This window comes from Neodiprion fabricii, chromosome 6, assembly GCF_021155785.1.
Source record: "Neodiprion fabricii isolate iyNeoFabr1 chromosome 6, iyNeoFabr1.1, whole genome shotgun sequence".
Taxonomy (NCBI): Eukaryota; Metazoa; Arthropoda; class Insecta; order Hymenoptera; family Diprionidae; genus Neodiprion; species Neodiprion fabricii.
This window is the reverse complement of record NC_060244.1, coordinates 12,653,156-12,678,594: the sequence shown is the minus strand read 5'-3', so window position 1 is coordinate 12,678,594 and position 25,439 is coordinate 12,653,156. Positions and strand designations below refer to the sequence as shown.

The following is a 25,439-nucleotide window of genomic DNA, read 5'->3' as shown; positions in this document are numbered from 1 at the left end:
GTGGGTGAAAATATTATGTATGTGTTAGTTTATGTTGATGATTTACTGATTTGTTGTAAAACCGAGAGTAAATTAAAAAAAACAAAAGTATTGCTATCAGAAAGATTTAAAATGAAGGATTTGGGAGAAGTCAAAGAGTATCTTGGTATAAACATAGTGTACGATTATAAAAGAGGTGATATGAAACTAAGTCAGGAAAAGTATATTGAGTCATTGGCATGTAAATATCAGCTAGAAGGCAGCAGACTATACAGCACTCCTATGGAAACCAATTTGAAATTAGAAAAGGCTAATGATTGTGAACCGCACATCAAATATAGAAATTTAATAGGTGAGTTGTCTCACATAAGTACGAAAACAAGACCCGATGCTGAACACAGTGTAAATTATTTAAGCAGGTATCAGAATGAATATAACGAAACACATTGGAAGTATGCAATGCGTGTACTAAAATACTTGTACCTGACTAAAAACCTAAAACTGAACTATAATAGAAATAAGAATAGTGAAATAATTGATTGCTTCGTAGATGCGGATTGGGCTGGAGATATTATTGACAGAAAGTCCACTTCCGGGTATGTTATTAGACTGTTTGGAAATGTGATCGACTGGAAATCGAGAAAGCAAAAAGGTGTAACGAAAGCGTCAACATATGCTGAGTATATAGCTCTTTCAGAGGCGGTGAGCGAGATAAAGTTTGTCAAAGAATTGTTAAATTTCTTTAATGTTAAAATGTCTGAAGCGATAAAGATTTTTGAGGATAACACTGGCGCGATAAATATTGCAAATTATGGGAACTTTACAAAAAATTCTAAGTACATAGAAATTCATTACCATTATGTACACGAGAGCGTAAAAAAAGGACTGATCGAAGTATGTAAGATCGATTCTAATGAAAACATTGCGGATATATTCACAAAGGCTTTATGTATGGAAAAATTTGAAAGGTTTAGAATAATGATGAATATCGTATAAGATAAAATGAAAATGATCAAGTGTACAATACAAATGTAAGGAGGCGTGTTGATGTATGTACTATACATTTATATTGTACACACATATATCTACACTCTGTAATGTATAGTGACACTGAGGAAACCGAATCTGACCTACACGTATGTATTCTAATACCGAGTGAGTGTGTGAGAAGCAAGAGTGTTGTTTTTCGGTACACAGAGTCAAATAGAGTCGAAAACAAGATCGCAGAGAAAGCGCCACGAATGTCAGGTGTTTTCCAGAAAATTCGAATATTAACCTAACGTATTTCTATATAATGAATATACCAATAGAATTATTGGAGTCTCGTTTTTTCCCAACCATTCTATTACGAACGTTGAGAAATATTTTGCGGAACCTAGCTGATCTAGGATATCGACGATATTTGGTAGCGGATAAGCGTCGCCAATGGTTCTTTCGTTCAGTTTCCGGAAGTCAATGACCATTCGCCACTTCTTTTCGCCGCTAGCATCTGATTTCCTGGGGATGATCCAGACCGGAGAATTATAAGGAGATGAAGAATGTGTGATAATGTTCTGATCAAGGAGTTTGGTCACTTGTTTTTGTATTTCGTCTTTGTGTACTCTTGGGTGTCTGTATTGTTTGGTATGAATTGGTGCGTCATTGGTAGTAGGGATCGTATGGCTGACTAAGTTTGTATGTCCCAGGGTGTCACCCGGGAGGAAAAATAAATGGTTGAATTCGATAGCAAGATTAACTATTAATTGTTTTTCTTCGTCGTTCAAATGATCCAATCGTAACTTTTCTTTCAAAATCTCAAGGCGTCTCGAATGGTAATTTGGGGATGTGGGAAGAACGCGATTCTCGATCCTTTTTTTTTTTCGTGTAAGACCTGTGCTAGTAAGACCTGTCCGCTGCTTGCAGTACTTGTATGCGTTGGATGTGTTTTTGCACTGAGCGTGGCGGTGCTCGCGAGTTCATCGACTTCTTCTAGTGTTACGACTGGTCTTCTTATTTCCACAGCTGATTCTTCGGAATTTATTGCATAAACGTAAGCAAACCCTTGTTGGTTGGTAACCAGGGCTTGTCCCAGGAACATGTTAGCGCCTACTTCCAACTGTTCTATGAATCCCGTTTTCACAGAGGGATTTGAAATTTTTAGTGCAATCACCTGAGCCGTTCGTGGTGGTATCAATATGTAGTCTTCGTTTAGGAGTTTAAATGGTTTGCTAGTATTGTTCGGTATTATTTTTTCTGTATCGAAAGATATCGTTGCATTTTCGTTCCGTAAAAATATCGATCCTAAGATTCCGTCTTCTTGTATCGGAAACAGATCGTCGACTATATGGAATATATGAAGGTTGTCACCGATTCGAATGCTAGTTGTTCCTACTACTTTTATTGGCTCATGTATAGCACTGGTAACGTGGATCTGACCTTCGAGTAATTTACACGAAACATGCGGATGTATTGCTCCGAGTTTAATTATGTTTACATCAGCACCGGTGTCAACTATAAATGTGCTGGGTTGTCGTATGAGTTCACCGGTGGTTATTCGAACCTTCGGTGTTTGTGTGACAGATGTTATGAGGATACGCGGTGGTGTTTTTGTGTTAGTTCTATGCCTGTTGAAGGGAATAACGCTGGTTTCGCGAGAGATAAGGCAGTTGTTTTTGAAACAGATAGTCGCCTTTTCCGAACGTAAAAAGTCTGCACTCAGTATACCGTCTTCGATGATAGGGAAGGAGTTATCGACAAGATGGAATTCGTGGCGTGTATTAGCTAACTCGATGTAGAGACTTCCTATTGTTCTGATGGATTCTTCCGTTATCCCTGAAATCTGCCTAATGTCCGTCTTTGTGACGTGGACTCTTGGGTCGATTTTATCGATTTTTGACAAATTAATATTAGCGCCAGTATCTATTATTAGTGTCACGTACCCATTCAAAGACTGCGGGCATTGTGTTCGAATCTGTGGAGGGCCAGATTCTAATTGTACGGAGCTGACGTTTGGTTTGGACGCTGCTCCGGTTTGAGGGAGGTCGATGCGTCCGCGCGGCCGTCCCTGAACTCGTTCAAATGGCTCGCGTTGCCTGAATATTCACGATGTTGCTTTGCTTCGTATGAAACTTCCGGGTGGACGCCTGTATCGCAATTCTCGTTCGAGTAGTCTTGTGTTACGTAATTAACCCTGAAGTTCGATCCTGAAGGATTTGGTGTGTTATACTGTTGTGAGCGTTGACTATTATTTCGCGTCTGGTCTAAAGGTTGGTTTGTCGGGTCTCTTGCTCGATATTGGGTATTGGGATTGTTCTGTTGTTGACGATTAGTGTTATTTTGGAAAACTCTTGAATCTTGGTGGATTTTTGGATTCTGGGGATATTGGGACCGATTTGAGCGGCACTTGTCGTTTGAGTGGCCTTTGCGACCACACTGCGTGCAAGTTGTGTTGTTGCGCTGCCTCGTTCTGCACTCTTCTATACTATGACCTGCCTTCTTGCAGTATCTACACACTACTAATAGGGAAGGTTGTTCAGGACAATATTTATCGATGTGAACGGTTAATTTACATATACTTTATTTTATATGGTTTTGTGTTTCGTAGTTAGTTACACGGTATGAGGCTAGTTTAAGTCTATCTGATAATAGTTTTTCAGTCTTGGTGGCCGTGTCTATAGCCATTTGTAGGGTTTGTGGATTCTCATGAGCTACTCTTATTTCTAATTCGTCTAGTAATCCTTTGATAAATCTTAGTCTTGCGGTCTCTTTGATATTTTTCTTTAGCACTTGAGCATCACTGATAGATTCTGAGGCATCTATTGATTCGCACGCTTGTCTTAACAGATGTTTCATTCTAGCACCGTAATCTAGAACACTCTCGTTTCGCCTCTGTGCCGATTGTGCGAGGTCTAGCTGGATATCTGGGAGGTGTTGTTTAGACGCGTAGGCCTGTTTTAGGCAGTATAGCAAATCTCGAAGAGAATCCGGATTATCTGACTCTATATATTTACACGCGTCGCCTTCGATTTTCGTGCGAATGAGTGTGGAGAATAAATTCAGTTCTCTGGCTAAGACAGCTTGTTTTGCGCATTGTACTTCAGTTATGAATTCGGATACGGGCATATTAGTGCCATTGAACGTGGAAATCAGAGCTAATGCATCTTTAAGAGGCAGGTGCGGAAAAGTGCTTTCGGTAGCCATGTTGTAAATTTTAATCTCGGATTTGTCGACTTACAAAGTGAAGATGAAGAGGAGGAACGGAATAAAATGTTGCATTCTTCCGTGAGGATGTTGGTTCAGCGATTTCGTGTCTGTAGCCGGTGATGACGTCGGTGTGCGTTGTGTCGTACTAGAAGTCGTCAAGAATGAAGATGTCGTCGTAGTAGCAGCAGGAGATAGTCTTTCAGCAATATCGATTCGGAGATACGGATTTGTCTGTGACGCTCGTGTGAATCAGAGATCGTTAATTGCGTTAACGTAGAATACCGCTTTCAGAGTGTCTTTAATACTATCACACAGTGGTATTACTTTTGTATTAACATCACTGAGCTTGCACACTTCAGAACCGGTCTATCAGATGGCACTTCATGCGTAGCACACACGTAAAATTGTATCACTGGATTTCCGGAAAGCGAAGGCCACCGCTGCCACCAATGTTACGTCCGTGATTAGAGTTACTCCTGAGCGGTAAAAGTAAACTGGTTGGCTTCGCTTTTAAGTTCCAGGACAACCGGAAATCAGGATGAGGATCGAATAACGTAGGGTTTGTTTGAGATATTACTAATATATTCATTTCGAGGAAGTTCAGATGACGGTAAAAACGAAGTGTGCTGTATGAAGCTATGTAAAAAGTCTAGATGTGACGTTGTTGAGAGTTGGAATAGAAGTGTCCCTCGAGACGTGAAACGTACGGGTGCAGAAAAGGTGTGACAATGCTAGGAATAGGGAATGGAATTTGATGAGTAAGCGTGATAGTGAATAGCGTGAGACTACGTAGAGATAAGAGGACAGGACAGAGACCATGAGATTAATGTAAGAACTGTGGGAGAGTTAGCGAGTAGGAAAAATAGAGAGAAGTGGTGTGCTGGACGTAACAGGGATATACTACAGATCATAATGGCTGAATATCCCATCATTTCACCTTGATCGAGCCAATAGCGATAAGTTTGTTACTTAACCGTTGCCGCCAATTCGTTCTACCAAGGAATTATTCTGTGCACGATTATAATTCAAGCATTATTATTGACCAGCATTGTTTTTCAAACTTTATGCTATTCAATTTGGTATCTGATTTTGAAGCTTACTTTTACTCTCTTTGGCATTGAATTCAGATAAATAGTTTTTCAAGTCCTCAATTAGATTGTGGGGTTGAATTTTGCTAGGCAAACTGAATCAATCTAAATCTAGAATTGTTGAATAACTTCAATCGAAAATGTCTTCAAATTTGATTTTTGTTGACGGTCTCATCTGGCTAGCTAGTTGCACGATAACTCAAAACCAAATTCAATTTTTACTCTTTATAGGGTCCTACGCTAAGACTGAAAGCTTGTGAATCTCCATTCAGCGCAATTATTTCCGCACTTCATATTAGCATTGTCTGGAGCAAAAAAATCTCATTTTGAGATTGGAAATGGAACCTGAAACGCAGAAGTTATTCAGTAGCACGAATCAAAAACCAAGAATTTTATAATGGTTCCTGCAAAAAAGGGACTCTTTCCAAATATCCTTGTTACAAGGTGATGTTCGGAGGACCATGAACAAGATATTGTATCGGATTACATTATTCGGAAAAAAATCTTCATGAACTTTGGTAAAAATTAGATATTCATTTAGTTTGATGGAACAAAGGGCACAATCTGGAATCCGATAAGTCAATATCCCTGTAATAATGTTCTGACATTACTCCAAAACATGATTTTCCTTGAAGGTAATTGTGACGTTAAGGCGCATTTTGAGAAAGTTGATTTTCAACTTGTGTCACAGGATGTGATCTACGTTCCAGAGTTCTACGCTTTCGATTAGATTTTCTTTGTTTCGAACCGCACTTACATGAAATATAGAAATCATTTTAATAAATCCAATATTACTTGAATTTTCAATTTGAGTATTAGGTTCCCTTCATCTATTTGATTGAACATTATTAAAACATCGTTAAAAATACATTGACTATCGACTATTTGTAAATTTTGTTGAACTATTTCCGAGAAAAAAAATATTCACAGTTCTGTTACAGATAGTGTGATATTTAAATTTCTTGAACACTCGGTTGAATGTCCTATTTCCAAAAGTGATAAAATTCAATATTACCGCCTGAAATCACAAGAGAGTGAGAAAGTCGCTTAGTTGCTTGAAAATGGCGATGATCTTTGTACGTATGATAAATTGAATAGGCAGATAACAGTAAATATTAGAGATGCAATTATTTTGGCCGTATCACCTGATGACAGAAAAACATTTCATTGTTATTTCTAATGTACTGTTACGTCCAGCATACCGCTTCTCTCTATTTTTCCTACTCGCTAACTCTCCCACAATTCTTACATTAATCTCATGGTCTCTGTCCTGTCCTCTTATCTCTACGTAGTCTCTCGCTATTCACTATCGCGCTTACTCATCAAATTCCATTCCCTACTTCTAGCATTGTCACACCTTTTCTGCACCCGTACGTTTCACGTGTCAAGGGACACTCCTATTCTGACTCTCGACAACTCTACATCTAGACTTCTTATATATCTTTTCGTACCACACAATTCATTCCTACCGCTATCTCAAGTTCTACGCAATAAACATATAATCGATATATCAAACATACTCAAGTTTATTCAATCCTCATCCTGATTTCCGGTTGACCTGTAACGTAAAAGCGAAGCCAACCAGGTTACTCCTTCCCCTCAGGAGTAAACTCTACTCACGGACGTAACAGTACAAAATAATAAAAGTGATCAAATAAAGTGTTCCCACCTACCTGCTGCGTTTCTTCCAAGTACCCAACATTTAAACAGATTTCTCATTTCAGTCGAATAAAGCCAATTTTCAAAGAGCATCAGCATCAACTTTCCGAGTCACTATCTCGACTGTTTGAGATTTTCACCTCAAAAATTCGTATGAACTACATCGACGCCAGAAACAGAGTTTGACAGCTGAAATTCGGAGTGGCCAGCCTGCCTGTGCAGCCGATAAAACTCGTGCATGCACGTTGTATGTATAGTTTCAAGAAATTGTCCTGGTGTGTCTCTCGCTGAAACCATTGTTGATGCAGTGAAAATAATATTATTGTAATGAAAATGGATGCAAAAAACTGTACTTATTTTCACCGAGAAATCTATTTAACAAAAGACCATTCTCTGAAATTTTTGTCGAACAAAATTTAACCGTGTCTGATAAATCTCAAAAATCAATATTTTTTGAGTTCTTAAGAACTTTGAGCAGCCCCGATAAATTTTAGCATATTCAGGAGTTAAAGTTCACTTAATGCTGAAACTTTTTTGTATGGAATTTTTTTTTGCATAATCAACAGTTTTCGAGTCATACGTAATGAAACTTCGAACATTCTCGATTTCATATGTATTACATTGAATGCTAAAGTCTAAACGTTATCGAATAAAGATACAAAAAAAAGAATCGTAAATATCTTTGACACGTAAATCTTGAAAGAGAGGGTTCAGGTTTTTGGTCAGGTCGATCTGACGTGAAATGCCCCATATGTATTACGGTATTTGAAATAAAATTATTCTCGATCTTTCAAAATGGCACCCCCTAAGCAGTTTGTACAGGTTGAAATAAAGTTCCGAAAGAAGATGAGCGTTCTAAGTAATGTGGAAGATCGTTCTCATTTCATTTTTCACTTATTGTTCACATTTTATTGAATTCATGAGGAAATATGTTGTAGCACTTCAATTATTACTTCCTTCGTCAAATTTATATTCAATCCAAAGATCACGATCCGCAATATAACAATGTATTGAACGAGAATCTTATTTTCCTAAATTCAAATTTGATGTTGAATTGTAACTACATTATGAGATGGAATTAACAGAAAATTCGTCAGATACACTTCTCAAACATCAAATGGAGACTCAATATTATAGGTGCGGGTTTTCCTTACGACGTTAGAGAAAGTGCAAAGTTCGAATATTTTAGGTGAATTGAAAAATTAATGACGGAGCCAGAAATTGAATCTTGTATCTAGATATGCTTTGCCGGAGACTCACTACACTAGACCACCTATCCGTCCTGACTACAATGTCATTAATTTCTCTCGTCGCCTGTATTCGAATTTGTTTTGGTTTCATGTGCGGTGTATTTGTATAAGTTGCAGATTTCGCCGTAAGATGCACATTAGAGACTTCTGTATGTGGCTTGTTTACGAGTGTATCTCAGTACACTACTTTATTTAGCCAATTAGAACGGACTCAGCCGTCCACAAGAACGATATAAAGGAATCATATCTATCGTTTATTGAGAAAAAATGCTAGAGAAAGTGCAAAGTTCGAGTATTTTAGGTAAATTGAAAAATTAACGACGGCGACAATAGATATGATTCCCTCATTCGTTACCATGGACGGCTGGGTTGGTTCTAATTGGCTAAGTAAAGTAGTGAACTGAGTTATACTCGTCAATAAGCCACATACACAAGTCACTAATATGTCTCTTGCGACGAAATCTGTAACTTTTACAACATTAATTGATATTCTGATTGATGTTGGCAGTGAAAGTAGTTTGAGCTGACTATTTTTCTCAGAGTAAAAAAAAAGAAGACAAGTGATAACACAAATGAAAACGATTTTCCATACAACGTAGAAGATTCAACTCGTTCTATAATCTTTCTGTTAACCTAAACAAACTTTTTAGGAGGTGCCATGTTGGAAAATCATAAATTGTTTTTTCTGAAACACCCTAATATGTATATGTGTATTCATACGAAACGAAACAGATTCCTAACATATTGTCCCTTACGTATCATTTCCACTTTGTTTGACCTTTCCAAATGTCAAATTAAATTGAAATACGAATTTTAATCGTTATTGGTCCGTTTCCGACCGTTGTGCGCTGTTGGAACTCATTTTCGGCCAACCGTTGCAACTATTGGCATAACTCTGAAGGTCGAGCCGGTGATACACTATCTATAAATCGGTCATTCTACGGAAAAACTTACACTCCTATTTGAATCTAAATCTGACAAGTCGGTGAATTAATATCGTGACACTCACCTGGGCTCCAACTAGACCAGCACGTAATCTTGGAATATCCGTGTGACTCCAATCTGATCTGGCCCATGGGTCGACACGACCTAAGTCGCTGCTGAGGTTGACTTCTCCAAGTTGATTATGTACAAATTTTCGAACATTCCACGGCAAGTCGTTATGCCTGGAAAAATATTAAACACACCTTTCATTGAATAGTTACAAAATTACGGAGACCTAGCAAAATGTAACGTTAATGTGGTACGTTAAGGTTTTTGTTATAAATACGATCCAAAATTTTTCTGACGACATTGTGTTTACCACCCGTTACACATCCTAGATCGACAGAATATGTTCTTCAAATCGGCTATTTCATCAACTATGAAAATCAATTGGAATCAGCCCGGAGCGATTTGTACGTGCTAGTACTTAATTTTTAAAACGACACAGGAAGCAAAATGTTTCTTACAGCTATGAAACAAAACAGTGGCAAAGTGCTATTCTATGACAGGCAGACATATTTTCAACAAAATCATACTTCACCCATATTTCATCAAGTTCACTCAGAGAGTAACAAAATGATTCAACTAATACACCCATTCGTTTGGTTCCTTGAATATTATTTATTTATCCGCGTTAAGTTTGTGTACTTTTCTTATGAATCACCAAAAGATATAGAAATCTTTCCTAGTTACAATAAAGTGTATTTCAATTCATTTGGTATTTTTTACCGAATGAGTCCACATGCATTGCGCACGTGTCTCATCTTTAAAATGGCAGATAACCATCTTGATTCTTGTAAAGACTCCGCCCCGATTTGGACCATTTGAGGATATGCTATTCTTTATTGAAATCTAAGCGACATGTATTATTTTTTATCGGCGGAAAAACGGTTTGAAGAGGTGAAATCAGCCCCCAAAGTTAGGCATCCGCAGTGATTTTTTCATAGTTTAGCATACTTCCAGTTGAGATATTTGAAGGAAACCAATTGGAGAATGATTCCTATGATGAATAATGAAAAATGCATTTTTGCTGGTTACAACGGGGTTAAATAGTCAAAAATTATAGGGGTAAGAAGTTGATAAATTCTTATAACTGAAAACCTATTGTTCGGATTTTGATGAAATTAATTGCATTTGAAACGGCAGAAAAAAGTAGGAGATCCGTGTTCTTGCGTTTTCCGAAATAATGTCACTTAGGGGGTGAAATACCCTTATACAGGTGCATCCGAATTCCATTAGAATTGCACTATTTTGCTTCAATTCATCTGATTTAATATTACAAAACTCTTTTTGAGCAACAATTTAGCAGCTTCTTCGTTTCAATAAATTTCGGTTGCATTTCTAACAAAAACCACTCCCACAAATTGCTGAACGGCTTCTGCGATAGTTTCTTTTACGAACGTGAAATCTTCCGGAGCCCGGTATTTTAGTAGTTTGTGAGGTTACTGGAATCGATTCCGAGCTTACAATATTGGAATCGATATTGCTAGTGCTGTGAACATTTAAGACTTTGGTTTTTCCGCTGAAAAAAAAGAAGTGTCACTTAGATTTCGATGAAGAATAATAGTCCGAGAGGTAGCATTGCATTTAACGTAGTGTTTTTACGCCGATCGATTACCATCTTTTTCAATAGATCTCGAATCACTAATAAGTGAACCGACCGTCAGCTGACGCACCCGCGGTGGGTATGGGTGTGGAAGATCGCGGAAGTGGTAAAAAAAAAAAAAAAAATCAAGCGCTAGTACGCCGGCTGAAACTTTGTTCAGAAATAGTTGACATTATGCTGAGCTGAAAAAAAATAATCAGCTGCATCGTGGAGGGGGGACTATGCGTCAGCTGCTCGCATAAACTTGTAAAAAAAAAACACATAAAATAAAGTTATAGTACGCCGGATGAAATTTAACTGGGTGAGTGTTTAAATAATTACAAGTAGAAAAACAATAACCAGCTGCGTGTTTAGCGGTGGAAAGACCGTCAGCTGACACAGTAAAGTTTGAAAATATTGGAGCATTGCTACTACGCTGTTTCCTTATAACACATATTTCGAGATAGTTTCTGGAGCCGCTTGAGGCCATAACACGATCTTCGGGCTACCTGAACCTTTCCACCTGAAATTTCAAAGCAACATCTGCGTGTGCGTTTCTCTCTGTTGTACATAATCAGTTTCGGTTATACTCTTGGAGCGAACGGAGGCGAGTCCAAATGTGTCGGACATTGGACCGTTTTGCGTATTCTGTGGCCAAAAGAAAGAAATATTAATATCGTTTTCTGAAAACACATTACAAAAATGTACTTGTATATTGGAAATTCGTCAGAAAAATAATTTATCTTGAAAAAGTGCTAAAGTGCCGTTAGAATTGAACGATTTTCAAAAATACTATTCGAAATGTTATCATCAATTCACCACTTTAGCGCCAAAATACAGAATAGCTGTGGAAACTCCTTAAACATCTGCAGCATCAAGGTAAGTTATACTTTATTTTTTGACAGTTAGTTCGATTGAAATTAATTTTGATTTATGCTGTTTAATACTAATAATATTGAAGTTCGAATTGCTGATATGCAAGAAAAAATATTTTTTTAATTTATTATTTTGTTGTGTTATTGGGTTGTTATCTGTGGCTTGGTTCTTAGCAGAATTCGACGAAATATTGATGTTTATATTTTCGGCTTCAGCATATTCATCTGAACGTTGAGCATCTCTTCTCGAGCTATAAGAAAACCTATTATTGTTTCATATGAAATGATCTTGATAAATTTCGTATCCTTTAAATGTAACGAAATTCTTTTTTTTTCCATGCAAGAGCCGAACATTTTCACGCAAAGTTTGGCTGCGGTTGTTGGACTTTTTTTTTTCAATGCATGAGAGCTAAATCTGATAGGAAAATTGAAAGGATAACGAACAGTGACAAAATAATTAATTAAAAAAATATTTTTTCTTGCATATCGGCAATGCGAACTTCAATATTATTAATATTAATCAGCATAAATCAAAATAAATTTCAATCGAAATAACTGTCAAAAAATAAAGTATAACTCGCCTTGATGCTGCAGATGCTGAAGGAGTTTCCACAGCTATTCTGTATTTTGGCGGTGAAGCGATGAATTGACGATAACATTTCGAATGGTATTTTTGAAAATCGTTCAATTCTAACGGCACTTTAGCACTTTTTCAAGATAAATCATTTTTCTGACGAATTTCCAATATACAAGTACATTTTTGTAATGTGTTTTCAGAAAACGATATTAATATTTCTTTCTTTTGGCCACAGAATACGCAAAACGGTCCAATGTCCGACATATTTGGACTCGCGCCCGGTCGCTCCAAGAGTATAACCGAAACTGATTATGTACAACAGAGAGACACGCACACGCAGATGTTGCTTTGAAATTTTATGGGGAAAGGTTCAGGTAGCCCGAAGATCGTGTTATGGCCTCAAGCGGCTCCAGAAACTATCTCGAAATATGTGTTATAAGGAAACAGTGTAGTAGCAATGCTCCAATATTTTCAAACTTTACTGCGTCAGCTGACGGTCTTTCGACCGCTAAACACGTAGCTGATTATTGTTTTTCTACTTGTAATTATTTAAACACTCACCCAGTTAAATTTCATCCGGCGTACTATAACTTTATTTTATGTGTTTTTTTACAAGTTCATGCGAGCAGCTGACGCATAGTCCCACCTCCACGATAGAGCTGACTATTTTTTTTCAGCTCAGCATAATGTCAACTATTTCTGAAAAAAGTTTCAGCCGGCGTACTAGCGCTTGATTTTTTTTTTTTTTTTACTACTTTCGCGACCTCCCACACCCACACCCACCGCTACTTGTACAGCTGGCGGTCGGTTCACTCATCAGTGATATAAGATCAACTACCCATGTTGATATCAGCCGGCGTACTATGACTTTTATATTTGCAACGCTACCTCCCGGACTATTATCGATTGCTCAAAACAGAATGAACCGTTGAAAACCGGACCGGTGGATATTCGTTCAGAATTTAAAGCGAGCGGGGAATTTCCTGCAAACACCGCAGCCTATTGCATGATCTTGCACGATCGAGTCGTTGAGTACAGTCCGATTAATGGCACGGCTAAGAAATTAGTATAAGTCAATTTTGGAATTATTATATTTTAATCCATTATATTAACGTCCATGATATATCATACAAACAACAGGAATTAACAGGAACTTGGACTATTGATAAACGCAAATCATTGATTCCGCAACGTTTCGACCATTTTATTTGGCCTTCTTCAGGCGTCTATAAACATACATATAAATACAAAATATTTTAAACACAACGCATAATACATATAACAAGATTATACAATTAATAGCAAATAAATTTACCTCAATTTATAAGCGTAACAATATAAATCTTCTTATACAACTTCATTAGCTCCTCATAAATAATTAACAAAATTCAAAAATTTATTAATTAAAAAGAACGCAGCTAACAGAAACCGACTTGTACATGTAAATAAACTGTCGACCGCTGTCGACCTCAAAATATACATAAATGAGGAAACAGTAAGCGAATGAAGCGCCCTTGTTTCCCACATTCACCGCCGCGGGAATTCAAAACAATACTCTAAAACATTTCTACAATATCTGAGTCAAAACAGAAATTAAATACATTAAAATAGTCTAAAACATTCAAAATAAAGTAAAACTAACGTGCGTCACCAAGATAATCGTTATAAACCGATAAAATCTCGTTGTACATTGCACTCAGATTTTGGGTGTCAGTACGCTTGTTTATCGTGTCATTAAGTTTAATCCAAACCATTTCACTAACCGATCTTTTTAACCAGTTATTCTCTAAATCTAAGATCTTCGCTTTGTCAAAATCAAACCCATGACCCGAGTCGAAGTAATGTGCGGCCAACGCTGTTTTGTTCTCATCCAAGATTTTAACATTCCTACAGCTATTCCTATGTTGGTAAATCCTATTTTTTAAATACTGTTTGGTTTGACCCACATAACAAAGTCCACAAGAGCACGGGATCTTGTACACTACACCGGCTCTTTGATCCTGCTGCACTGGATCCTTTAACTTAGTGTATAGTGATTTTATTTTATACACGTTATAATAAGCCAGCTTTACATTAGTACCTGTAAAACAACTATTAATTTTATGTGACAAGCCCGGAACAAAAGGAAACCGGCAGTACTTGATGAAATTCTTAGGACGAACTCCACCAACCCCACCATTTGCTTTATTCTCTTTAAACTTAATGATAGCTGCACGAACAAACGATCTTGGATAACTGTTATTAGTTAACAACATCTCAATTTTTTGATAATTGTCCTCATGATACTCCTCGCTGCTAAGTCTAAACATTCTATCCAGTAAACCATGAATCATTCCCACTTTCTGTGACATTGGGTGGTTGGAACAGAAATTCAAAATTCTTCCTGAACTAGTTGGTTTGGTGTACCAATTAGTCTTCAAATGGTTGTTAGATCTTTCAACCATGATATCTAGGAATGGAATACAACCATTCTGTTCCACTTCCATGGTGAACTGGATATTCTCTTCAAAGCTATTAAACAACTCCAAGACTCTGTTTAATTCCGTCTCAGGGACTGCAGCGATAGTATCATCTACGTACAATTTAATAAACGCAATGTTAAACGGGAGGACCGTAATTATTTGTTGTAACACATAATTCATAACAATATTGGCCAGCACCGGACTAGCTGGATTGCCCATACTACAACCTTCAACCTGTCTGTACAACACCCCATTATACGTAAAATAACTGGTTTCAAAACAAAACTCTATAAGTTTAATAAGCAAATGTTTAGGAACTTTAACTAAATGTTTGATGTTGTCCCAAGATTCATTAATGACCTTCAATACTAAATCCTTACGGATATTTGTAAACAACGAGACTACGTCAAGTGATATCAATCTATAATCACTATGTAATTCAACGTCTCTGATAAAATCAACGAATTGAAAAGAATTTAATAAATTAAAACTAAAAGTATCCACAACCGGTGTCAAAATTTCATGTACAACTCGCGACAACTTATAGCTAGGAGATTGTATGCAACTCACTACCGGACGTAGCTTGCAAGTTGGTTTGTGCGTCTTACGTAGTCCATATATTCGTGGTGCTCGAGTATAGCTCGACCGAAGGTTCTTCTCTTCAGCTTCGTCAATCACACCCGAAGATTCTAGCTCCGTCACCAGGTTATTGGCTCTTTTTTGGTACGTGAGAGTTGGATCTCTATGAAGAGGTAGGTAAGTTGTCCTGTCACTAATTAGTGCGCTCATCTCTCTCTCGTACTCTTCTCGGAACATGATGACAGTTGAGTTCCCCTTGTCTGATCTTGATACCACTAAATCTTCATTTTCTCTCAAAAACTTTTTTGTAACGATTGAATCTTTATTTAACATCAGACGGTCTTCAGAACGTGATTGTCCCTTACAAAAATTAGATAAAATGTTGATACTTTTAGATCTCAGATTTTCTTTCACTGCGGATAAGTCAGCCTCACAATTGTCTAACTTTACTGCACTGATGCAATACTCTAGATCTTTAATAACTTCAGGAACTATAGTGATCTTATTTTGGATCTGTAGCCCAAAGTTTGGCTCCAGGCTTAGCGTTCTGTAAACTTGTTTGGGGAGTTCTCTATTAGTGTAATTAAAAACACATTTGTTTGCATCCGGTAACCTGATGCCATTTAAACGTTGTTGTACCAACTCCTCCAACTTCTTCATGTTAACCTCTTTAATCCTCGTAAAGATTTTTGAAAACCTCACCTTGTTCACAGATTTACAATTGTCAAACAAGGGCTGTGGTATTAAACTCTTCAGTTGGTTACATATCTCTCCCAGCTCTTCATTCACTTTCTGTAGCTTCCAAATAGTAATTTTAATTTCAACGTTCAACACTGACTTCTGAAAGTTATGTATGAGCTTATCCCCGAGATTCTTGAAAGGATGGTATTCAAGAGTCAAGGAATATGTGCACTTCAGTTTGTTACTAATATGCTTGGGAATTACCTTGTTGGAGCGACATAAAATTAATAGTTGTTTTACAGGTACTAATGTAAAGCTGGCTTATTATAACGTGTATAAAATAAAATCACTATACACTAAGTTAAAGGATCCAGTGCAGCAGGATCAAAGAGCCGGTGTAGTGTACAAGATCCCGTGCTCTTGTGGACTTTGTTATGTGGGTCAAACCAAACAGTATTTAAAAAATAGGATTTACCAACATAGGAATAGCTGTAGGAATGTTAAAATCTTGGATGAGAACAAAACAGCGTTGGCCGCACATTACTTCGACTCGGGTCATGGGTTTGATTTGACAAAGCGAAGATCTTAGATTTAGAGAATAACTGGTTAAAAAGATCGGTTAGTGAAATGGTTTGGATTAAACTTAATGACACGATAAACAAGCGTACTGACACCCAAAATCTGAGTGCAATGTACAACGAGATTTTATCGGTTTATAACGATTATCTTGGTGACGCACGTTAGTTTTACTTTATTTTGAATGTTTTAGACTATTTTAATGTATTTAATTTCTGTTTTGACTCAGATATTGTAGAAATGTTTTAGAGTATTGTTTTGAATTCCCGCGGCGGTGAATGTGGGAAACAAGGGCGCTTCATTCGCTTACTGTTTCCTCATTTATGTATATTTTGAGGTCGACAGCGGTCGACAGTTTATTTACATGTACAAGTCGGTTTCTGTTAGCTGCGTTCTTTTTAATTAATAAATTTTTGAATTTTGTTAATTATTTATGAGGAGCTAATGAAGTTGTATAAGAAGATTTATATTGTTACGCTTATAAATTGAGGTAAATTTATTTGCTATTAATTGTATAATCTTGTTATATGTATTATGCGTTGTGTTTAAAATATTTTGTATTTATATGTATGTTTATAGACGCCTGAAGAAGGCCAAATAAAATGGTCGAAACGTTGCGGAATCAATGATTTGCGTTTATCAATAGTCCAAGTTCCTGTTAATTCCTGTTGTTTGTATTATATTTTGATTAATGTGTATTGTAACGTGGCGTTTCAGAGTCGCCCGTCACAAGGGCACACAACCGTTATTATTTCTAGTTTATGCGTCTTCAGCAGGGTACTCCAACCGAACTCGATACAAAATAGACAATAACTACTTTTAACTAATTCTTTCTTTGTAAATTCTGTATTTCGCGCTTCGGCGCCCGCTAATAAGGTACTTGGACGACAACGATCCCGACCACCGAGGGACCGATATCTACCGTTTCCAGCTCTCGACGACTTCGCCTACCGACGGTCTAATCAGACTATACTGGCTACCTTGGTGCACTTCCCTTGCTACCGGAGTAGCATCCACCCGAACCTTCCATATCGCCTCGACTGCCAGTGAACAGGGAGATAAAAATCCTCCCGACGGCCGAGGGCACCGCTCCTCAAGGAGGAACCAGCCGCCCGCTCTATCGGATGCCGTAAGGATGGCGTGACGGGCAGATCGTAGCCTGCTATCTTCCGACTTACCGGCCTGGTGCCGGACCGACCCCAAACCACAACGTCCAGATTCATAAAGCCATCGTTCCGAGGATCGACGCAGCCTTCCTGTCGGCAAGGACTAATTATGTCGGTCGTGGTCCCCGGTTTAGCCAACCGTCTGACTGCACGACCTCAGGTATAGGCAGCCGGCTACTGCCTGTACAAAAGCCGGTGGAAGTGAACAGTGAGGCGTCACTCTTCACTCGGTAATTCTGACCGAGAGGCACTCTGTGTATGCCTCTGTCAAAGAAGTCCCCGATGATAGGCAACCTGGACAGTAAACTGAAGCAGCTATTAAATCGTACGAGTTGGTGTCAATGACGAAATCACGAGCAGCACATTACGCCACATCTAGCGATAATCTTTGAAAACGCATGACCACGCCGTAACCAATATTCGCCACAGGGGGATGGCCTATTTGCGGTGGGGGTCAACCAACCAATCAAAGGGAAAAAGAATCACCTCACGACAACCGCGAGATCGGCGAGCCGAACTCCGACCTCCTTCTATTCTACGCTTGACCTGCTGAGCGACAGCTGTCTCTATTCGTATTCTCCCGATTATTCTCCCTTCTTGAGCTACCGATCCTTCCTCCTTTACCGCTATCGATTTTATCACCACTATCGTTTGTTCTGTCGTTAGATTTCTCCTGTAAATCCATTTCATCCGTCCTTTCTTACGTTCCGTTTTGCTAATTCTAAGTTGTAATTAAAAATGAATTCAGGGTTGTGTGCCTGAAGTCACCAATTAAGGTAAGGCTTCTGCATCTGTATTGTGTCGTTACGAAGTTGCTCATAATTTCTATTTTTTCTTATGGTATTAATCGACTTTGTGTGAATCGTGGTCCACGGATTAGAGTTGCAGTAAGCAGCCGTGTCACTGCATGATTTCAGTAATTAATTATTCTCGTGTCTGAGCGACCTCGTAACTGCCGAATAATTATTTCTTTTGTATTTATGACTTTTCTGATTATTTGTGAGAATATCTATCATCAGAATCTCTATTAGCCTGCTTCTGTATTTTCTATCGTATTTTGAGCCCTATTGACTTTACGTTTCATTCCATACTTTTTTGTAATAGTAGTGTGCCTTATATTTTATTTCTGTTATTGCTTATTATATTTTGTATTTATTTTTGTGCCTATTGTATCGTATATCGAGTTCCTTGGAGTACAAACGAGCGTAGAATCAGCCTCTACATATTACCGCACCTCTTTCCTATTGCTATTGGCAATTCTATATTATTTTTGCCTGTTATTCTTTTCTCTGTATCTTATTAAGTTAAGTTCTGCGTATTATTCTTGATTCTTTTGTACTGCGGTGTATTTAGTGTATTTCTTTTTTGTGAATTCTCCGAAATTCTCACTCTCTCATAATTGTGATTTTGTATTCTTTCGAAACTTATGTTTAGGAATTCATTGTTTAATTCCTCAGGTCCGTAGTCATTACAAATTATTGATTCTATCGTTTATGAATAATTCTACCGAAAGTTATCTAGTCGATCGTTTACGCTACAGATTTTGTAAATTGTTAATGAATGTCAACCTCTCGTACTGGTTATCACCTATGGTAAATTCGTCGTATAATCTACCGAGCTATCGTCACCTTGTCTTCCACCGATTGCAGTAAAGTTCTCTCGTTTCTAATTGACAGAATCATCATCTTCGTAGCGTCATTTGCACCTTGGGTAAGATCACGTTGCCCAGTGACGTGTAGTTTTAAGTAAATTCTTGCATTATATCGCATCTCCCGACCTACGTTCATTTTTCTCTGTTAACTGCCGTCTTTCGCTTCAAAGCTACCGTTTACTGCTATTCTACCGAAATAATTGTGAACAACGATTGTCTATTTTATTAACTACCGCTGTCGATACCATTTTATTTGCCTGTCTCAACCATGTAACCTTCTGGACAATATATGATCGATTGACCTGTTCATTTTCCTTTTGACTTGAGTTTATTCTTTATTTCGTTATTTTATTTAATTCTGTAATTATTGTTAGCTGCCTTGAATACCGCCACTCTACCAGTTCGTACGTGTGAGTACCTGAGCCTAGCCAGCATTACAACGGGTTCTCTATTTATTTTTCGTACAGTTTTGTGTTATTTTTATTGATTCGTATTATTGTTTGAAAATCGACGCTAACGCGTCTGGCGCCCAACATAATTGATTTTGTTGTAGTTTGATATTCTGAATAAGTGGAGAATCGCGCCAAAGTGTCAACGGTAAGTCCTCATCCGAGTGTAACAGAATTTAGCATTACAGTATATTGAAAATAATATGTTTAATTTTACATGTTAAATTCAGAATAAGATAATTTAGAATAGAATAATAAACTAAATGTAATCGATGTTGAATGAATAAATTATGAGAAGCATTCAAACGCCATTTTGATCCTTCCTTCAGGGACCATTTCCTGGATTTTTTTTAATAGATCTAGCGGGGTTTTTACCCTATTCGATTTATGCGCAACTTTCCGGCGCCAAACAAGTCTCAACAGGAATTATTGCGTGTGTGTGTGTGTCAAATCCTTCGAAAATAGCCATCTTGCGGCAAACCGCGAAAATTATCAACGGGGGGGGGGGGCTAAGGGGGAGCGCCGTGGGCTTAGGGGGGGGGGGGGTAGCACCGCGAGCTCAGGCGGGAGAAAGGGGGGTAGCACCGCGGGTTCAGGGTGGGGGGAGGGGGGTAGCGCCGCGGATTTAGGTATGAACCAGGGGGGAGCGCCGCCATTTTGTGGTCCAGAGGGGGGAGCTAGGGAGGAGCGCCATCATCCTTGGATTAGAACTGTCGTATATACACTACTCAAAGAGAGGAAAAAATCAATAAAGTAAAGTTCAATTTACTGAAGAGATTCACAATAAAAGACTCAGGAAAGGCTGGAAGTTATATTGGCATAGATATCAATTATAATGATGATGGAAAGAAAATGACTTTCAGTCAAACAAAATGTATTGAATCTTCAGCTAAAAAATACAAATTATAAAATTTAAAATTATACGAAATTCTAATGAAAGTAAATTTGAAACTAAAACAAGTGAAAAAGGTTGATGAAAAAAAAAAATATATAAATTTAAGGGAGTTCTCTAGTTTCTCGGGTCGAAAAAATCGATTTTTTTTTTCATAAATCACATCTATAACATGTGTGGCAAATGTGTGCAAAAGGATTTTTTGATATTCGTAGTGGTTTACAAGTTTCGGCCCTGAAACGAAGCAGGTATACGGAGCGCGCTCCGGGCTGCTCCGAAAGCCGAGCGGCGCTGACCATTGTATTGACGTTGTAAAACATGCCCGAATCGCGAAAAGGAAAGACGGAGCAACTCTATGTGACTTCCAAGAAGAAGAGGAAGGCCTGTTGTATGGTCCAGGCATAGCAGATTGACGGTGAGATGAAATTTTTAGTATAAATCACATGCGCGAACTTTCAAACGCGTTTTTCTTGAAACACCATTTTTCGAAACGGTGACCACGATATTTCAGAAAGTACTGCACTGATCGTGTTCAAATTTATACAGCATCTTCAATATTGTTACAAAGGGTGAAATCACCCGTTTTGCCCCCTTTTAATGATCCAGTAGTCATCATAGATAAAAGACGTTTATAAACCTCTTATGTCTTTCAAAAGAATAAGGTTGCTGCGTCAACCAACATCATTGTAAAAACAGTCTTGTTTCAGACTTTAAACGAGAAACACATATTTCGCAATTAAAGCTTTTTCACAACATTTTATTCACGCTTTTGATTTTGACTTGATAATTAAACTCGCGGATCCATATTTATTTCCGTAACGTCAAAGAACGTTACATTGGTGTCAGAAGCGGGATCTTGAGTTTCTTTTCAATCGAGTCAATTCAGTGCGCGAACTTTAACTAAGAGCAATAGTCGAATGACACGCTCTCGTCGAAGGGAACGTGGCGGAGAAGAACCTTTCATTATGGAAAATCCGCGGGTCCCCGAGACAATCTCATCACCTTCGGTGGACCCTCTTCCAATTCCTTCGGCGGTATCTCGGATTGATCTGCTGAAGATCATGTCCCAACAACAGGAAGCCGCTGAACGTCATCAACAGCAACTTCTCCAGCTGCTTGATCAACGAGAACAGCGAGAAAGGGAACTTGCCTCTCAGTTGGAGCAGTGGAGGCTTGATAGAGAAGCTCAAGAACGATCCGAGACCAGTTTTCATGAACTGTTCCGGACGACTGTGGCGGCTCTTTAGGCTGTCCATCGGGTGAACGGCTCAGGAGAACCGGCCGTCACCCCTCGAGGTTCCAGAGTTGCTACTCCGCTTCCCCCTCCTGTTTCCTCTCTTGTTCCCGTTGCCGCTGTTCAGGAGGTCCAACATCCAGGACGACTCCAGGATGTTCGAGACTCAAGGTCTGTGCCTTTTATTAGGGGGATAGATGAATCCCCAATTTGTAGAACAACAGTAAATAATGAGGTTGGCTTTTCCGAATCTCTGTCTCAGGTTCAACCTCGTTATTCTCATTTAAGTCAATTAAATAATTCAAGATTTCCTGGGGTTGCTTCTCAGATTAACGAGAAACCCTTTTATCCTTTAAAACCGCCAATTTTTGATGGAAAGATTTCATGGGCAGAGTATGAACCTCAATTTAACACAATTGCAAAGCATAATCAGTGGGACTCCGCCATGAGGGCCCACAGCCTTGCCTCTTGTCTTCGGACGCCGGCTTTGAATGTTCGAACGGCATTATCTGAGGAAGAAATTTCCGATTATGAAAAACTTAGCTCCGCGCTTAAATTGAGATACGGAAATGACCATCTGACAAAATTATACACACCTCAATCACAGACTAGAAGACAAGGACGAGACGAAGACCTCGCGTCACTTAGTCAAGATATTGAACGGCTTTCTCGTGTAGCTTTGCCAGACCACGAGCCGTCTCGTAATTTATTAGCGACCCAAGCTTTCTTAAACGCAATTAGTGATCCAGAAATTAAAATGGCCGTTGGGACATCGGGTCTCACTTCTCTACGAGAGGCAACGGCCAAAGCCCTTGAGGTGGAGGCAATGTGAAAACAATATTTTGGGTTGAACAAGCTTCGTCGGATTGAGGTGTCCAAAAACACCTCAGAAAGACGAGGTTTTGAGTACTCGGAGGAGTCAAAGCCTCAAAATTACAGAAATAAAAATAATAACAAGTATTATAATTGTGAAAATCGTGGTTCTCTTTAGAATCAGAGTAACAAACACAAAATTAGAGGCGCAGTTACGACAGATCAAACTGTAGTAACTTGTTTATTTTGTCATAAAATTGGACATGATGCCAATCATTGCTTTTTACTTAAAAAGAATAGTAGAGAAATGATACAAAACTCGCATTCAGATTCCTATAATTAGCGAAGAAGAGATATAGAGGTTGGGGAAGAAAATCCTCAATCCTCAAACTAACTCTTCTTCTGAGGCTGATTTGAGGAACTAGTTTCAGATATTTTTATATAAAATTATGATTGGAGTTAACCTCTTTCTTTGAGTTATTTTGGTTATGCGTGACAGGCATTCCCAACCTATTTTATTGCCTGTCAGGGAAATGAAGCTCGTCGAAGGTTAGGTAATTTTCGCGACTTCAAATCTCATTTATTGATGAAAAATTTCGATCTTCTCATTCGCTCGTCTGAGCTCAGAGTAGATTTGATTGTTCATTTGCGAGTTTCCCCAGAAACTTCTTCCGTTCTCGTGAGGAGGAATCGAGCACTTCTTTAGAGCTACTCAGAACTATTCATGAGGTTCATGAGGATTGGCTAGTAAATCAAACCTTTTCTTCTTTATCAGCTACTGTTTTGGTTATAAATGCAGAAGCTACAGCCGACCAAGTTCTTCTAGAACCTTCTTCTTTGGAATCGAGTTTTGTGTCGGATAGGCTTTGGTTTCTTTTGAAATGTGAATAGAGCCACGATTATTTCCCGAGGTCGATGAGCGATTGCTTGATTTTCACATTTTATTAACCTTAAGTGTCAGTTTTTGTGAGCACTTTTTCAGGTTATTTGACACAGCCTTTTCCTTCCAATCTTCCCCGACTCCTGAGGATGACTGGTGGCCTTATTTCGAAGAAATACACGGAAATGATTCAGATAAGATCGTTTCTTTTCTTTTGAATACATATTTAATTTATTTTATTCGTGTATTCTCCCAAATTCACTTAGTGAATTTGAATTGTTATACCATCACTCACATTTGTCCTTCCAAAACTCTAGGGTGAGCTATTTCTAAAGAAGATTAGGATCAGTCACCCATCTATTTCCCTATTTCCTGTAAAAAGGAGTTTGTTTTTTTATTCTGTTGCGTCCTGGAATTTTCGGTTCCCGCCTCGATGTTTTCACCCGAACCTGTTTCGTTTGGGCAATCCTTCATGAAGAGGATTGGATTTCTTTTCGACATCGATCTGGACCGATGCTGACAACTTCGAATTCATGAAGCCACACAACACTCAATAACACTTACCTTTATAAAACAAGGCACATGAATTTTTGAAATTATTTAACGCTCAACTATCTGCTCAAGGTTTTCTGTGGTTTACCTTGAGACTGTGGGCAAATGCCAGATAGTAAAAAAGGGAGTCTTTAAATTTATAGGGCCACAGCTCCAACTTACCTTTGAGCGCTGACTGCTATATCACTTTTATAATTGTTTTACCTTTCCCGAGTCGGGACGACTCTTTTCCTCGGGGGGGAGTAGTGTTACAAAGGGTGAAATCATCCGTTTTGCCCCCTTTTAATGATCTAGTAGTCATCATAGATAAAAGACGTTTATAAACCTCTTATGTCTTTCAAAAGAATAAGGTTGCTGCGTCAACCAACACTATTTTAAAAACAGTCTTGTTTCAGACTTCAAACGAGAAACACATATTTCGCAATCAAAGCTTTTTTACAACATTTTATTCACGCTTTTAATTTTGACTTGATAATTAAATTCGCGGATCCATATTTATTTTCGTAACGTCAAAGAACGTTACAATATGTTATAAGCCAGCGATTAAACTAGTATTATCATGATTACTTCAATAGTTTTTTTTCTACGAGCAAAAAACTTACGAAAAAATTATTAAAAAATAGAATGTAATTTTCAAAAGTGTATAAAAAAGTCGATTTTTGTAATTTATAATTCACTCTAGTCCAATCGCTAGTCTTAAATATGGAGATTAAAATGCCGTTTGGTTTTTTGATTTCGGATAAGCAGAACAGCCGCAATCTTGGTCACCGTCGAGCACCTCTTTTACTTGATGTCTTCCTCTCGACCACTATAATTTTTATTCTATTATATGTTTTGACTTCAAAAAATTTGTAAAGCTTATTTAAATGTTGATAAAGATTATGCGAAAACAATGAGATTGATTATTCCGATGGTTTGCCCGTAAAAAATTTATGAAAAAGCCGTAAAATAACAGTCGAGAAACTAGAGGACCCCCGTTAATTGGTGAACTATTGTACATTAAGTACAAGCACTAGGTAGATAGTAGATATCAACGCTGTCACAGTGCAACACATTACAAGTATACAATGAAACTTCTAAAATATTTATACAAAACTAAAGATTTAAAGTTAACATATTACGACAATTTGAAAAATGAAACATTAGATTGCATGGTAGATTCAGATCATGCAAGTAATACTATAGATAGAAAATCACCAACAAGTTTTGTAATCAGGTTATATTAAAATTGATGAATTGGAAAACCTACAAACAGGGTAATGTAACAAAATGTTTAATGCTTGCAGAATATACTGCTATGTCAGAAGCAGTGACAGAAATATTTT

The 25,439-nt window shown here is 38.0% G+C and overlaps 1 protein-coding gene across 4 annotated transcripts in view; it reads right to left on the bottom strand.

The window, feature by feature from the left end:
• LOC124185018 (dipeptidase 1-like) overlaps positions 1-25,439 on the bottom strand; it is a 1,685,273-nt gene that overhangs the window by 1,040,825 nt on the left and 619,009 nt on the right. For all 4 annotated transcript variants that reach the window (XM_046575303.1, XM_046575304.1, XM_046575306.1 and 1 more), the window contains exon 5: positions 9,168-9,324. In XM_046575303.1, the coding sequence (XP_046431259.1) occupies positions 9,168-9,324 (157 nt within the window). The remainder of the gene's footprint in view (positions 1-9,167; positions 9,325-25,439) is intronic.